The sequence below is a fragment of the Trichosurus vulpecula genome, chromosome 2 (assembly GCF_011100635.1).
Source record: "Trichosurus vulpecula isolate mTriVul1 chromosome 2, mTriVul1.pri, whole genome shotgun sequence".
Taxonomy (NCBI): Eukaryota; Metazoa; Chordata; class Mammalia; order Diprotodontia; family Phalangeridae; genus Trichosurus; species Trichosurus vulpecula.
Window position 1 is genome coordinate 60,826,679 of NC_050574.1, and position 16,195 is coordinate 60,842,873.

At 46.2% G+C, this 16,195-nt stretch overlaps 1 protein-coding gene across 1 annotated transcript; it reads right to left on the reverse strand.

Moving 5' to 3' along the window:
* Positions 1 to 4,434: 4,434 nt before the first annotated feature.
* On the reverse strand, positions 4,435 to 11,791 carry ZNF683 (zinc finger protein 683). The gene is made up of 6 exons (XM_036747064.1): positions 11,725 to 11,791; positions 10,669 to 10,820; positions 8,300 to 8,489; positions 6,817 to 7,487; positions 5,445 to 5,573; positions 4,435 to 5,029 (listed from the first exon to the last, which is right to left on the reverse strand). The coding sequence occupies exons 2-6, from the start codon at positions 10,807 to 10,809 to the stop codon at positions 4,907 to 4,909; spliced, it is 1,254 nt and encodes a 417-aa protein (XP_036602959.1). The 5' UTR covers positions 10,810 to 10,820; positions 11,725 to 11,791; the 3' UTR covers positions 4,435 to 4,906.
* Positions 11,792 to 16,195: the final 4,404 nt, after the last annotated feature.

The following is a 16,195-nucleotide window of genomic DNA, read 5'->3' on the forward strand; positions in this document are numbered from 1 at the left end:
GGAAATAGAAAACCTGTATTTGGGAGACCGAGGGAGAGAAAGAGGCCATGACCCAGGGCCAGACACCAGAAAGGGCAGCTCATGTTGAGGAAACTCACTCAACTCACTCAAGTCAGTAACTTCTCTGTTACTCAGGATCTTAGAGAATCGTCCAGGTTATTTAGCAATTAATTGACTGGTCCAGACTAATGTAGCCAGAATTTATCAGATGGAGGATTTGAACTCAAGTCTTTGTGCTTCCCAGCTAGCCCTTTTGCCTTCATTCCACCCCGTTTCTCCTCCAGAGTAGCTGCTTTAGAAATATTTGTTGATGTTGCTGATGATTTGGGTTTTGACCAGGGGGTGGCAGTGTGGAAGATCCAGAACACCAGGGTTTGAGTACCGGCCATTCTAGTCTCCTGGCCTGGGGAAAGTCCTTCCTCTCTCTACAACTCAGCCCCTCTTCTGTTGAATAAGCAAGGCTGGAACAGTAACTCTCTAAAGTGCCTTCCAATTCTAAATTTCCTGTGTACTGAGGTCCCTCAAATTCAATGCAATTCAGTGAGCATTTGTTTTTATCTTTTTTGTTTTGTGGTTCTTGCCACATACTCTGTTGTACAAAGACAGTGAAAAAAAATCTTCACTAAGAGCTATTCCAAAGATCGCTCCTGTGGGTGACCTCCTACTGCCCTTCCTACTGCCCCCAGGTGGTGAGAGAGGCAGGAAAAGGAGGAAACCAAGGTCCACCGGGAGATGCTCCCTCTCATGTCTCAGTTAGTCAGAGAAACACTGGGCTGCAATGTCCCTCATCTAGCTGACCAGAAGGTGCCAGCCAGCTGCCCTTCATTGTCCTCTGGGCGACTGGTCAAGATATAAGGGAAGGCTGTGAAAGTGAGCTAAGAATAGGCTCTAGGCAACAGAAGACCCCCTTCCTGCCTTTGAAGATCCATAATGGAACACGGAATGTCAGAGCTGGGAGGGCCCTTAGAACACAGGATGTCAGAGCTGGAAGAGCCCTTAGATATCAGGATCACAGGATATCAGAGCTAAGGGATTTTAGGACAGAGAGTCTAAGAACTAGGAGGGACCTTAGAACACCTAATGTCAGAGACAGAAGGTACCTTAGAGGTCAGGATGGAGCCAAGATGGAGTAAAGGTAGGGACTCACCTGAGCTCTCCCTCTAGCCCCTCCAAATACCTTTAAATAATGACTCTAAACAAATTCTAGAGTGGCAGAACCCACAAAAAGATGGGGTGAAACAATTTTCCAGCCCAAGAGAACTTAGAAGGTCAGCAGGAAAGGTCTGTTGCACCAGGGCGAGAGAGGAGCACAGTCCAGCACAGGCCAGGCCCAGATCCCAGCAAACCAGGATCAGGCCTCAAGGTGACTGAATCAGTGGCAGCAGTGGCAGTTTCCAGACCTCTTAGCCCACAGACCCACAATGGAGGATTTATAGGGAAGGAGATTTATAGAGATCCTTTTGCTGGCACCAGAGGCAGGACTCTGTTGTATTACCTATACTTGAATCTGGGTTCCAGTCCTGGGAGGTGAGGAGGAGCACTAGCACAGAAGAGTTTGTGGCTGCAGGGGAACAGGGACCCTGGTCACAGTTCCAGGGTTGAAAAGAGTACTTGTGGTCCCTCACAAGCCAGTGCACCGTACAGGAGAGTAGCAAGCAGACCTCTCCCTAGATCATACCACCTTGGAAGAATCAAAAACTTACTGGTCCCCAGAATTATCTCTGAAAATAGCTGCACAAAAAACTGAAGCTTGGGACAGTGCCCCTTCCACTTCAGAAGCAGAGCCCCACTTTAGCATAGAGTTAAAAGTCGAGAAATAGGCTGGAAAATGAACAAACAACTGAAAAAATTCTGATCACAGAAAGTTACTAGGGTGACAAGGAAGACGAAAACATACTCGAAGAAAAATATGAATTGGTCTCAGGACAGTCAAAAAGGATTTTAAAAGTCAAGTAAGAGAGGTAGAAGAAAAACTGGGAAAAGAAATGAGAGTAATGCAAGAAAATCATGAAAAAAGAGTCAATAGCTTGGTAAAGAAGGAACAAAAAATACTGAAGAAAATAACACCTTAAAAAACAGACAAGGCCAAGTGGTAAAAGAGGCACAAAAATCCAAAGAAGAGAAGAACTCCTTAAAAAGTAGAATTGGCCAAATGGAAAAGGAGGTACAAAAAGCTCACTGAAGAAAATAATTCCTTAAAAATTAGAATGGAGCAAACAGAAGCTAATGACACCATGGGACATCAAGAAATAATCAAACAAAATCAAAAGAATGAAAAAAAATAGAAGAAAATGTGAAATATCTCATCGGAGAAAAACTGACCTGGAAAATATATGCAGGAGAGATAATTTAAAAATTGCTAGACTACCTGAAAGTCATGATCAAAGAGAGAGCCTAGATAGCATCTTTCAAGAAATCATCAAGGGAAACCAGAGGGTAAAATAGAGATTAAAAGAATCTATTGATGAACTTCTGAAAGAGATCCCAAAATGAACACTCCTAGGAATGTCATAGCCAAATTCCAGACCTCCCAGATCAAGTAGAAAATATTGCAAGCAGCCAAAAAGAAACAATTCAAATATTGTAGAGCCGTAGTCAGGATGACATAAGATTTAGCAGCTTCTACATTAAAGAATCAGAAGGCTTGGAATATGATATTCTGGAGAGCAAAAGAGCTAGGATTACAACCAAGAATAATCAATCCAGCAAAACTGAATATAATCCTTCAGGGGGAAAATGGATATTCAATGAAATAGAAGACTTTCAAGACTTCCTGATGAAAAGACCAGAGCTGAATAGAAAATTTGACTTTCAAATACAAGATACAAAAGAAGCACAAAAAGGTAAACAGGAAAGAAAAAAACATAAGGGATTCCATAAGGTTAAACTGTTTATATTCCTACATAGGAAAATGATATTTATAACTCCTAAAAACTGTCTCATTCTTAGGGCAGTTAGAAGGATTACACATAGAAAGCAGAGGTATGAGTTGAATGTGATGTTATGAGGGAGGGGAGCACACAAACTTTACACTCGTCAGAACTGGCTCAAAGATGGAAAAATATACACACTCAGTTGGGTGTAGAAATCTATCTTATCATACAGGAAAGTAGGAAGGGGAAGGAATAAGATAAGGGAGGACAGCAGATAGAAGTTCAGTTTGGGAGAGGTAAAAGATAGAAGTAAAACACTTTTGAGAATGGACGGGGTAAAAGGAGAGAGAGAGTTAGGATAAACAGGGGGAAACTAGGATGGAGGAAAATACGTAGTTGGTAATCATTACTGTGAAAAAAAATTTTACAGTGAGTTTCTCTGATAAAGACTTCATTTCTCAAACATATAGAAAACTGAGTCAAATTTATAGAAATAAGAGCCATTCCTTAATTGATAAATGGTCAAAGGATATGAACAGGAAGTTTTCAAACAAAGTAATCAAAGCCATCTATAGGCATATAGGAAAAATGCTCTAAATCACTATTGAGAGAAATGCAAACTAAAACAACTCTGAGCTACTACCTCACACCTGTCAGATTGGCTAATATGACAGAAGAGGAAAATGACAAATGTTGGAGGAGATGTGGGAAAATTAAAATACTAATGTAGTATTGGTGAAATTGTATACTGATCCAACAAAAAAAAAAACAAAAAAGAAATTACATAGTGATCCAAGAATTCTGGAGAGCAATTTAGAACTATGTCCAAAGGGCTATAAAACCATTCATACCCTTTGACTAAATAATACCACTACTAGGTATATATCCAAAAGAGATTTAAAAAACAAAAAAGAAAAGGACGTATGTGTACAAAAATATTCATAGCAGCTCTTTTTGTGATGGCAAAGAATCGGAAATTGAAGGCATATCCATCAATTGGGGAACGGCTGAACAAGTTGTTGTATATGATTGTGATGGAATACTATTGTGCTATAAGAAATGATGAGCAGGATGCTCTCAGAAAAACATTGAAAGATTTGCATGAACTGATGATATAAAGCGAACTGAGCAGAACCAGGAGGACATTGTACACAGTAACAGCAATATTGTATGATGACCTACTATGAATAACTTAGCTATTCTCAGCAATACAATGATCCAAGACAATTCTGTAAGACTTGTGATGAAAGGTGCTGTCCAGCTCCAGAGAAAGAACTGGTAGAGCCTGAATGCAGATTGAAGATACTTTTTCTTTACTTTCTTTATTTTTCTTGGAGTTTTTTTGCCCATGTTTTCTTTCACAGAATGACTTACATGAAAATGCGTTTTGCATGACTACACATGTATAACCTAGGTCAAATTGCTTGCTTTCTCAATGGGGGGGAGGGAGAGAATTTGGAACTCAAAATTTGAAAGAAAAAAGAATGTTAAAATTGTTCTTACATCTAATTGGGGAAAAATATTAAATAAGAAAAAAGAAGAGACATTAGAACACAGAACATCAGATCTGGGAGGGATCTTAGAACACAGAATATCAGAGCAGGGAGGGATATTTGAGGCTGTCAAATCTAACCCAGATAGCCCTAAATAACTTTCAATCATTTTTGTAACACATTCCTCCCCCACTCCCTCCCCACTAGAGGCTCACAGTCAGAAAGCCTCAAAGCATGGTGCCTAGGAGGGATTGTTGCCAGGGATGCTGTGCCCTCCTGGCCAACTCAGAAAGGCTCAGCTTGCTACCCCAAAGTATCTTCTACTTCAGCAGTCTGCCTCTTCCCTGGCTCCTGCTCCTAGGCTGTTGGGATCCTGAAAATCAGACTGACAGGCAGAGAGGCTTCCCCCTAGCACCTGTAGGCTTACATACTGCTCACTGGCTACAGCAGTGCCAGCTTCTCCAGTTTGGCATCACCTCCCAGATATGGAGCCAGCAGGCAGCAAAGAAGTGGGACAATATGGCCAGGATGCACATGTAGCTAGTGCCCGATGGGCTGGTCGCCATGCCTCGGGCACAGCCTGTAAAGGAAAGGCTGGGCCCTTGAGTGGAGTTGCAGGTGAGTCTTGAGGCTGCTGGTGCTGCTGAAACATTTGTGGCAAACCTGGTATGGGGGCAGAGGGCATGGGTGTCACCCACTTATGGTCCCTGTTCCCTCCACTCTCCCATCCCCCATCTAGACTTAGTCTCTCTGCTCACTTCTCAGGTACTGCTACTCAACTCCCTGCCTCCCAGCTTTGAGAAGCCCTCTCTCTTCTCTCTGTTCCTTTCTGTCTCTCCTCTGGCACTGGATTTTTCTTCCTCCAGGAGCCTTTCTTGATTAATCTGACCCCATTTTCCCCACTGCATTCTTCCTCTCATCCCCCCCATCCTCCTTTCCAGCTTCTTGATGGATGGAAGAGGAGGGTATGTGGTCAAAAACCAGAAAGGACCTCAAGAAGCCGTCTAGCCCAACCCTCTCATTTTACAGATGGGGAAACTAAGTGACAAGGAGACAGACGGAGGGCAGACAATCTCACCGAGCACTGATAAGGCCTCTCCCTTGAGTGGACCAGCTGGTGTTTCTGCAGGTGGGCGAGCTGGGTGAAGCTCTTCTTACAAATAGGACATTGAAAGGGACGTTCTCCGCTATGGACCCGGAAGTGGACCTAGGGAAGAGATGAAGGTGGTCTGTGAACAGCCAGAAACAAATTGCTCTGGGAGACAGTCCTTCCTGCTCTCATCTTCCCTAGAAGTTTACCTAGACCCTCTACCTCCCACCCCATTGCTTTATCTTCCCAGTGAACCTGTTTTCTCCCCTCTTTCTGAACCCCCAATCTCTTGACCTCCCCTTCCTCTCCTGCGCATTCTTTTTTCCCTCCAAACATCTCCAGGACCTCTCAGCCAGCCCTGGGGATCCTCTATCCCCACCTCCTTTTTAAGACAGTTGAGGGAAATGATGATCAGTAAAGTCATGTGACATGATCAGGGTCACACATCTAGTTTAATTCAATCCAATTAAATAACTAAATTCCAGAAACATTTATTAAATACCTACTATGTTCAGAGCACTTGACTAGGTGCTGGTTAGTGGTCAAATGGGTAAGGCCAGATGATGTAGTGAAGCCAAGTGGAAAGAGTATAGGATTTGGAATTTGGAGGGCCTATGTTCAAATCCCAGCTCTAGGTCTGTATAAACAGAACTTGACTTTTCTGGGCCTGAATTTTCTCAACTATAAAATGAGAAGATTTGACTTACTGACCTTCAAAATCCCTTCTAGCTTGAAGTCTATGAGCCTATATTCTCTAAGTTACCTTCTAGTAAGGGGAGTGCTGGTAAATGCTTAACATCTGGCTTTCCAAGAGAAAAAAAAATGTATGCAGGTATTTACTCTGCATTGTTAACACTTTTTCTCCATTACTCTCTGAAGTCTAGATGCTCAGAACAGTAAATCAAACCCTGACTTGTAGTGCTTGCCATTTTCCAAGGTGTAAATGCTCACACTGAAAATTTAACAATCAGCTCTTGGGAGCTAGCACTAATCGTTTATATTTATACCTTTGAAGACATCCTCTTGCACCCATAGCACGCACCCCCTACCAATCCCACATCTTGAGGTCTCCCTAACCAGACTTGACCTCTATGCCTCCAGTCCTTCCCTCCCACCAAAGGATATTTCCTTTGCATTTTATGTTCCAGTATCCACTCCCTCTAACACTCCCTTGCTTTTCTTCTCTCTTCCTTCTTTTCCTTTTTCAGAATTTTCCTTTGTGGAGGTTGAAAGCAGAGAGGAGGAGGGGCAGGGGACAATATATTCAGCTGATTTGGGATAGCCAAGCCTATCGAAATGATGTTGGGATCCAAGGAGGAAGAAGAGTTAGAATAGAGAGGGAGGTGGTGCTGTGTGCTACCTTGAGATTGGAGAGCTGCCTGAAACTCTTGGCACAAATATTGCACTTGTACAAGATGGTGCCATTCTCTTTCTTCAGTGGATAGGGCAGGAGTGTGGTGCCCCAGGTGAGGATCCTGCCAGCTTCTCCTGCAGCAGCCTCTGAGTCCAACCCTGTTGAGCAGCCCTGGGAAGGTGAAGAGCTCTCACCCCTGGCCTCAGCTGTGGGCCACAACCCAGCAGGTAAGGGTGAAGAGCAAGTTGGCCAAGGCCCTAGCTGCAGAGGGGAGTGGGCACCAAGGGAGTATGGCCCTTCAGGGAGCATCAGCTGGTCAGCCCCCCCAGGATAGGGGGTGGCCAGGGATGGAAGAAAGAGGAGGGGGTAGTGGGGACCATAGGTGAAGGGGCATGTCTCCAGTGAAGATAATGGCTTAATGGACAAGAGAAGGGGGCAGGAAGGGCATAGGGGGCGGGGCCTCAATGGGAGCTTCATGTTGACAGGGATGGGAGCTGGGCTGGGATGTGAAACAGGAGGGCTGGGGCTCCTTTGGACAATCTCCATGGCTGGGTCCAGGGCACCAGGTTCACCCTCTGTCTTCATCTTTCCCAGAAGGCACTTGGCTGCAAGTTTAGGGCCATCAGTGGAGGCCAGAATTGGCCCTGAAGTCTTGTGCTCTAGGAGGAGAGGAGGCACTGAATGGGAAAGGGTGGAGGTAGACAAGAAACGTGGTGGTCAGAACCAATGACTCCATGGGGGAAGCCTTTCCCTTTTTCTGTTTCCATCCCACCACCCAAATCAATCCATTCCAGCTCATTAGAAGTCTGGACACCAGGATGGGAGCCCTGCCTCTGCAACAAACTGGCTCAGTAATATTAGACAACTTCCCTCCCTAAGGTTCCTCCCAGTTCTGACATTCTAACTTCTAAGATCATGTCCAGTTTTCACATTCTATGTCTTTTGTTCTAAATTCTATATCCCTGCTCTGACATTCCATGCTCTAGATCACTGTGTTCTAAGATCTCTTCCAGCTCTGACATCCTATGTTCTAAGGGCCCTCCCAGCTCTGACATTATGGGTTCTAAGACCCCTCCCAGCTCTGACATCCTGTGTTCTAAGGGCCCTCTCAGCTCTGACATGCTGTGTTCTAAGACCCCACCCAATTCTTATAGTCTTTTCTAAGATGCTCCTTCCCTACTCCCCAACCAGAAGAAAGGAAACGTTGAACATGGGTCATGCTCCAAGCCAAGGAATCAGAATGACAAGGAGCAGGAGTCTCACAGGTCTCACTGTGCCACCTTTTCCCTCAATAAGTCCTCATCCTCCTGATTCGTCCCAGTGAGCCACCATCCCCTCTCCAAGCCCCCATTCTCACACTGAGCCTCAATCCCCTCACCGAGCCCCTACCCCCAGGTTCTTCTCAATCCTTCTAATGCTCTTCCTTGATTCTCCCACCAGGAATCATGAGAGATAAAGCTACCCTCTCCATGACTGCCATAGTCCTTACTCAGAGTCGGACCTCCCAGGGCACTACCCAGGGGGTTAGACCTCAGGTCGCAGGTGTAAAGGTTCAGGTGCTGTGGGCAGGCCAGCAGGGTGGGCAAAGCAGAAACTGGCTTTGTAGAGTACATCCAGTTAGCACAATGAGGGTCTGAAGCATCTGCCCCAGGAAGGAATTCCTTAAAAGGCAGGTAAACCTGAAAGCAGAAGGGAGGGGAGCATTGAGGCTGGGTGGCTTGCACCCCTGGGTCCCTTGGGCATTTTCTAAGGCTCTGGACAGTGAATCCCAAGGCCAGCAAGGACTTTCTCCTGAGTCACAGGACTTAGCTCTCATTAGAATCCCTTTCTTCTCCTGACACCCTCCTCTTCACAAACCTCTGCCTGAGTTATTAGTTCCTCAGATGGAAGTGAGGCAGGGGGTAGGGGGGCAGGGGGGGAAGGTTGGGTAACAGGAAGACAGCCACACCTCAGGACCTCTCTATTCACTGAAAACCTCTGCACCCACGTATCACCCATCCCCACTGCCAGAATTCCCCAAGGCTCTGAAAACATCTCACCCCTGAGGTCCTTCCTTTTCCCCCTCAGATTTACCATTTTTCCTTTCCAGGACTATCTTCCTCAGGATTTCCAAGAAACCCTCTAGGACCTTGCCCTACCCAGACCTCCATCCCTAATCCTCCCTCCCTCTGAGGACCCCCTCCATCCTACCCTTCCAGCCCCAGACCTCCACACCATTCCCAGGACTCCTCTGGATCTCTGACTTTCCTAAGACCTCTCATCCCTCCAGAACTCCTTTTCCTCCCTCCCAGAACCTTCTCATCTCCCTCTAAAACCTTCCATTTCCTTCAGAACCTTTTATGCCCCTCTCCCCATTCCCTAACCACCTCCCTCCCCCCATCCAAACTACAGAACCTCTTACCACCCAAAGGCTTTCCCCTCTCAGCCCCCAACCCTGGCCATAGCACAGACCCCTCCTTTGCCAGTAACCTCATTAGCTCAGACTGGAGGGATGGGAAGAATGGAGGGCCGTGGACTTGGGCATTGTCTCCTTCCCATTTGAATCCATCTCCCTGGTGAGAAGGCCTCAGGCTTGTTATCTACAGGCAGCTAGGTAGTATAGTAAATATAGAGCACTGGGCCTGGGGTCAGGAAGACCTGGATTCAAATCCTGCTTCAGTTACTTACTGTAGCTAAAGCTGTGTGACCCTGGGCAAGTCACTTAACCTCAGTTTGACTCAGTTTCCTCAATTATGAAATGGGGAATGGCACCTACTTCCTAGAGTTGTTATGAAGATAATATTTGTAAAGTGCTTAGCAAAATGCCTGCCACATAGTGGGTACTATATAAAAGTCTATTCCCTCCCTACCCAGCCAGACCTAAGTGCTGAGACAGATGCCGTAACTTGGTTTCTTGTGGTCTCCACTTCTGGACTTTTTTACTGTCCTGATTCCACCATACCCCACCCACTCCCCAACTCAGCCATCCTTAGAAGGAGGAAGAAATTTTTTAATCTGTTTCCCTAAGAGCCAAGAAGCTCTCAGGAGAAAGCCACAGGAAGATTTAAGCTTCCCACTATCCCCATTGGCCCTGCCACACCCTTCCTCCAAATATTCTCATGACACACTGCCATGACTGGCTGTATCCACACCAACCAGGCCATCTTCACTCCCAACTGGATATTCTGGGTCCCCTGGGTATGGCTGTAGGTGCAGTGTGACTGGGCAGAAAGCAGGCCTAGGCCCAGGGGAAAGAGATCCAGGAGTCCCCTTAACCCAACGCTTCTGCCCAACACCTCTGAGGAGATTCTCTAGCCCCTCAAAATGTACCCTAGACAGCTTCAGCCTCTCTAGATAGCCTCATCCTGCCTCATAATAACATAAGCACACCTTTCTGTAATAAGTCAAAACATGGCATAGCGTACAGAGACCCGGCCTTGGCCTTGGTGCCAGAACAAATCCACCTTGGACCACACGATGTGACCCTGGGTAAGTCTCTGCACCATGAGATGCAGGGAAGATGCCAACCTGCATGAGTAGAAGTAGTTTCCTCACATGGGAGTTCCCTGTACCACTGAACTCATAAATCCAGCTCCTATCCCAGCCCCGCAGCTTACAAAAGGCTTTCATCACCCTAAGTCTCTTAAGGACTCAGTACAAGTATTGTAGAGATGAGAAGACTGAGCCTCAGAGAAGGGATGGTGAGCAAAAGTCCCATGGCTGGAAAGGGAGATTCAAATCCAGGTCTTGTGATTCTAGACCCAGGGTTCTTTCCACTATATTTCCCCTACCCACTTGCTTCTCAGAGACACTAACTCCTGCACCCATCCTGGGGCCAAACTGACTGATCCAAGAGAAGGAGGAGGACCCCAGACTCACCTGGTCGTCCTGGCCCTGCTGTTGGTCTAGGCTAGGGGTAAGGGATGGGGTAGTCCCAGGGCCCCCCACATCTGTCTGACCCTGGCATGTCTGGTGCTGGTACAGGGCAAAGGGAGTGTCTTCCTCTGGTTCCCCTTTCATTCTGCCCCTCCCTGTGGAAAGACAGGTCAGAATTAGGAGGGGGCATGGGGGGGACCCTTGTGTGTGAGCCAACAGGGGCTTGATGGCACAATTTGAGTCGGTGAGAGGGTTGTCAGAGCCTGACAAGGCTCAGACAGAAACGGGCAGTCTCCCAAGGGTGCCTTGTACCTCCACTGGCCACATCTTCCATCTTCTTAGGAGGTCCTTTCCCCACCTTCCCCTTGGGTCAGGACCCACTCCACCAAATCTAGTATTTTCTGTCCCTTCCCCAGCTCCCTCTTCCGACAATACTTGTTCCCCTACCACTTCTAGGAGAAAAACCACTGGGTTCCAGAGAAGTCTTTCCCCATCTTCCCAGGCTTGACCCAATCCTCTCCCTCCCCTCCCCCAAAACATCTCAGGTCCCATTCAGACTGTCATCCACTTTGGACACAGAGGGGATTGGGCCAAGGCTGGTTGATTGGAGAAGCAGAGGAATGTTGGAGAGAGGAGCGTTAAGACAGAGAGATAGTGCCCTCCCTTACTTGAGGCAGAGGGAGAGAGAGATGTGCAAATGAGATATTTGGAACATGGACTTCTCTTCTCCTGCCTTGGCCTTCAGGGGTGAGGCCTGGACTGGGGAAGAAGAGTATTGGGAGCTAAGGACAAAGATGCTCCCAGCTGAGGCCCCCCAGTCCCAAGCCTCTTCTAGCCCTAGCTCCTCTCATTCCCAGTGTTCCTTGCTCCCAAGGTCCCCATCAGACACAGTCCCAGGCACCTGAACCCCCTCTTTCCTCCTCCCCCCACCTCCAACATTCTAAGCTGTACTAGGTGAGGCTGAAATCTGTAGAGAAAAACACCCAAATTTGTATCCTAGTAGAAGAGGAGGTTTTGTATATTTATGGAGGGTGGCAAGGAAGTGCCGTCTTCACTTACAGGCCCTCTGGTCCTCCCTGGCCAGACAAACCAGTTAGCGGTGGTTGCGTCTGGGCTGAGATCCCTCTACAGCGAGACAGGAAAGAGCCCTTGCACTGAGCTCAAAGGCTGGCTACATTTTAAGTGGAGAGGAAGAGGAGGGCAGCCTCAGAGGCTCCAATGAGACTCAGAGAGGAATGGCATCCTGCCGCCCTCCTCTAACTTCAAAGGGATGCCCTGTTCAAAAATGTTTCCCAGGTTGCCATGACAATTCTGCAGTGGAAACTTGCTGCTTTCTGGATGGCTAACTTCCTGGGACCAGCAGCATGAAGGTTTCAGGGACCCTGTGGGGCTCCAGGCAACTAACTGGGCAAGGTGGGATTCAAGCAGCTGAGTTGATGAGGGTGAAAGGCAGGGACAGACCAAGATTGGAAGAGGCAGGAATGGAAAGAGGCAAAGGTGGGGGCCAGGAATAATGGGACTAGAAGACAGGAGTTGGAGCATATTTCTAAAGCCAGAAGGTCATCTAAGCTAGAGGTCATCTAATCTTAGCCTCCTCATTTAACTTATGGAGAAACTGAGGCCTAGAGATGAAATGACTTACCCAAATGGGGACTGGTATAAATGGAGACAGGGACAAGGTGAAGTGGGAACAAAAGGATACGAGGACCTGTCCAGACAGGGAGGAGCAGACCTAGAGAGTGACGATGAGGGAGATAGTATAGTGTGGCGGAAATGGAGCTAGAAGATTTGGCTTCCCCAAGGTTGCCAATATGGCAGCCTGGGTGAGAGGCCACAGGATAGAAAGAAGGCACTTAATATTAGTAGTCATAATAATCATAACAACAACTAGAATTTATATAGCTCTTTAAAGTTGGCAAAACACTTTACATAGCTTAACTCATTGGATCCTCATAATGACCCCGAGTGGTGAGTGCTGTTATTATCTCTAACTGATGTAGAGGAACAGAGGCACAGAGAGTTGAAGTTGCTTCCCCAGGGTCACACAGCTAGTAAGCATCTAAGGCAGACTTTGAATTCAGATCTTCTTGATTCCAAGTCCCATGCTCTATCCACTCACCGTTCCACCTTGTCATCCACCACTACGATGTCCAAAACGAAGAAAGTATTAGTCTCCCCTGGTTAGAGTTTGATTCAACTAAACAAATATTTGTTAAATGCCTATTGTATACAAGGTACTCCGCTAGCACTGCAGAGGTTCTGAGCACCATATTTTAGGAAGGACATCAATGAGAGAAGGCGATGAGAATGGGGAAAGGCTTTTAGACCATCACCTATGAGCAAAGGGAGAAGGACCTGGAAGATTTGTTTTAGAGGTGGAGACTCCTAATAAATCTCCTATGAAACCTAAGAAGTCTCCATCACTGTTCTTAGATGTTTGATGCTAGGTATAGTTGTAAAGCGAATTCTTTTTCAGGTATGAGTCAGACTAGATGGCCTCCTAACTTCTGTGATTTTGTCACAAGATTAACAAAGTCCAAAAAAGAGAGAATGGTGGCTGGAGAAAGGTTGTTTAGGAGGCAGCTGGGGCACAAAGGATAGAGCACCCGGCTTGGAGTCAGGAAGGCATGAGTTCAAATCTTGCTACAGATGCTTACTCACTGTATGATCCTGGGAAAGTCTCAGCTGCAATTCCTCCATCTGTAAAATGAGGAGGTTGAACCCAATGGCCTCCTAACTGTAAATCCGTGATCCTAAAAACACAGACCCCCTAGCTACCTTCTTGTCCTGCTACCCTGTTACTGCACCTTCCAAATGTGGACCTCCAGAGGCGACCTCACATGGCTTTAGAATTCCTGATTGGTGAAAGCTGACTATGTCTAGGACCCCGATATAGTCACAGACACAGGCCCACATACCTACCAAAGAGCTTAACAGTCAAAAAGGGACTTCAAAGGGCGTATTGCATATTCTTGCAGGGATGGGGACCCTGCAGCCTTGAGAATCACACATTCAGAGGACTAGGGCCACATGTGACCTCAAGGCCACAGGTTTCCCACCCTTGGTGTAGTCAATGGCATCCGTCAGTAGTCATCTGGTCTCTATTTAAGGACCTTTAGTGAGAGGAAGCCCACTCAAAGCCTATTTCCACTTTTTAATGATTCTAATTATTAGGATTTTTTTCCTAACAGAGCTAAAATCAGCCACTCCAACAAAGAACCATGACTCCCTAATTTCTATGGAAATAGAGTCCAGGGAGATGAATTGGTTCCACGTGAAGTGTATCAGGCCCATGCTCAATTTGAGGATCACACACCCTGCTACATAAAAATGCTAGGAAAATGGCAAGTTTTCCTTGGTAAATGACTTTCTACCAAGTCACCTCAAAGGCAGGATTTGAACCCAGTATCTGACTTCTATCAGTGACTTTGATAAAGTCATAGATGATATTCTTGTCAGTTTTGTAGATGACACAAAGCTGGGATTGGGAGATAACCCAATACCCAGGATTTGAACCCGATACCAAGTCTACAACTTTTCCCATTCTATCTCTCCATTACTTCTGCCCTCGAAGGCAAAACAGAACAGGTCTAAGTCCTCACATATGACAGTTCCTCAAATGCTTGAGGGTGATTATAATGACACCCCCTCCCCAAATCTTCCCTCCTTCACATAGGGCCCTTCTTGCTCTGTTTACCCAGGCTGTCTGAGAATAACTGAGTTTTGACTGCTGGTGGAGAGTAAGATGGGGAGCGTGTAAGCAGAAGTGATACGGCATGAGGCCAGGTCCAAAGATCAGGAAGATGCTGGGGTTCCTTGGGGGTGTAGTCATCCATTGTGTCTACTGACTCTGTGAATGATAAACCAGCTTCAGTAGAGGCCAGTCAGGGTCCCTGAACTGAACCTTGAGCCGCTGAGGGAGAGCTATGATCCTGAGCCGAGCGCTCTCGAGGCTTCATCTAAAAAGTGTCCCTAACAAACACGTGTTGGGCTTCAGGTGCAAACTCCATTGAATTGTCTACTGCCTGTTCCCAAGAGGGACACCCACGGAGACCAAGGAAACCGAAATATGCACAACGACAGGGCATGTGTGGTCTGAAACTGGGAGAGGCTGAGAAGCAGAGCCCAATGGCAAATGTTTTATTGCGTAGTGCTTATTGCTTTTAGGGAGTCTATGCTAAGAGTAAAGTCACTGTAGAGGAGCAAGCTTATCTCATCTCTTCCCATGAGGAACTGACTCCATTTTCTGAGATTAGGACTTGATTAGAACTAGGGAAACGTAGCAAGGTAAAGTTTTACAGTAGGATGGGGCTTGGAACTGAATCTTGTTGGTTCTGTCCATAACAATCTACTGCCCCTTTAGAAAATGAGTTTGCACAGGCCCCTGGAAAGTGATAGAATTGCTCGAGAAAAAGTCACCTACTCTCAGAACCAAAGAGAGCTTGACGCTTGTCTAGCATTTTTATTCCACAGAGAAAAGTCCACAATCTAACCTATTTTCTGGACTTATTATCCATTACTCCCCTTCACATCCTCTTCAGTCGGGCCAAAATGATTTTCCTGTTCCTCATGCATCTCCTACCTCTGTGCCTAAAATATACTCTCTCTTCTTGCTTAGTCATTTCAGTTGTGTCTGACTCTTAGTGACCCCATTTGGGGTTTTCTTGGAAAAGATACTGCAGTAGTTTGCCATTTCCCTCTCTAGCTCATTTTACAGATGAGGAAACTGAGGCAAACAAGGTTAAGTGACTTGCCCAGAGTCACACAGCTAGTCAGTGTCTGAGGTGGGATTTAAACTCAGGTCCTCCTGACTCCAGGCCCAGCACTCTGTATTTTTCCCACCTTTTAGAATCTCTAGTTTTCATCAAAATTCAATTCGAATATCATCTTCTACATGAGGCTGCTCTGTGCAGGGCTTCTTAAAATTTTTCCACTTGTGACCCCTTCAGCACTTCCTAAACTGTGGGCCATGACTCCATATGGGGTTGCACTGTTGATTCATACTGAGCTTGCTAGAAGCCACAGAAGATTTTGCAGAAACCGTTATCTACCCACATCTTTGCCCATCCTGTACTGGCTCAAGTGGAACTTTACTCTTAGTTCTATTTTAAATTCTAAGGCAGCTAAGTGACACCATAGTGCACAGAGAGCTGGGCCTAGAAGTCAGGAAACCTGACTACAAATATGGCCTTAGACACTTGCAAGGTGTATGACCTTAGACAGGTCATTTAACCTCCACCTGCCTCAGTTTTCTCAACTGTAAAGTGGGGATAATAACAGCACCTTCCTCCTGGGTTGTGGTGAGGATCAAATGAGACAGCATTTGTATAGCTTTTAGCACAGTGCCTGGCACATAGTAGGTACTATATAAAAGCTAGCTATTATTATCTTATTTGAGAAAGTCTAATTTTCTAGGCTGTCAAGATCCTTTTGGATCCTATATTATCCAATGTGTTAGTTATCCTCCTCCCCTCCCCAGCTTTGTGTCATCTACAAAGCTGACAAGAATACTGTCTTTGACTTTATCAAA

Excerpts from the sequence above, each read along its gene's own strand:
- ZNF683 (XM_036747064.1), bottom strand. The coding sequence starts at position 10,809 with ATGAAAGGGGAACCAGAGGAAGACACTCCCTTTGCCCTGTACCAGCAC. Across the intron at positions 8,490-10,668 it reads AGCAGGGCCAGGACGACCAG|GTTTACCTGCCTTTTAAGGA; the intron begins GTGAGTCTGGGG and ends TTCTGCTTTCAG. Across the intron at positions 5,574-6,816 it reads GGCAGCTCTCCAATCTCAAG|GTCCACTTCCGGGTCCATAG; the intron begins GTAGCACACAGC and ends TCTCTTCCCTAG.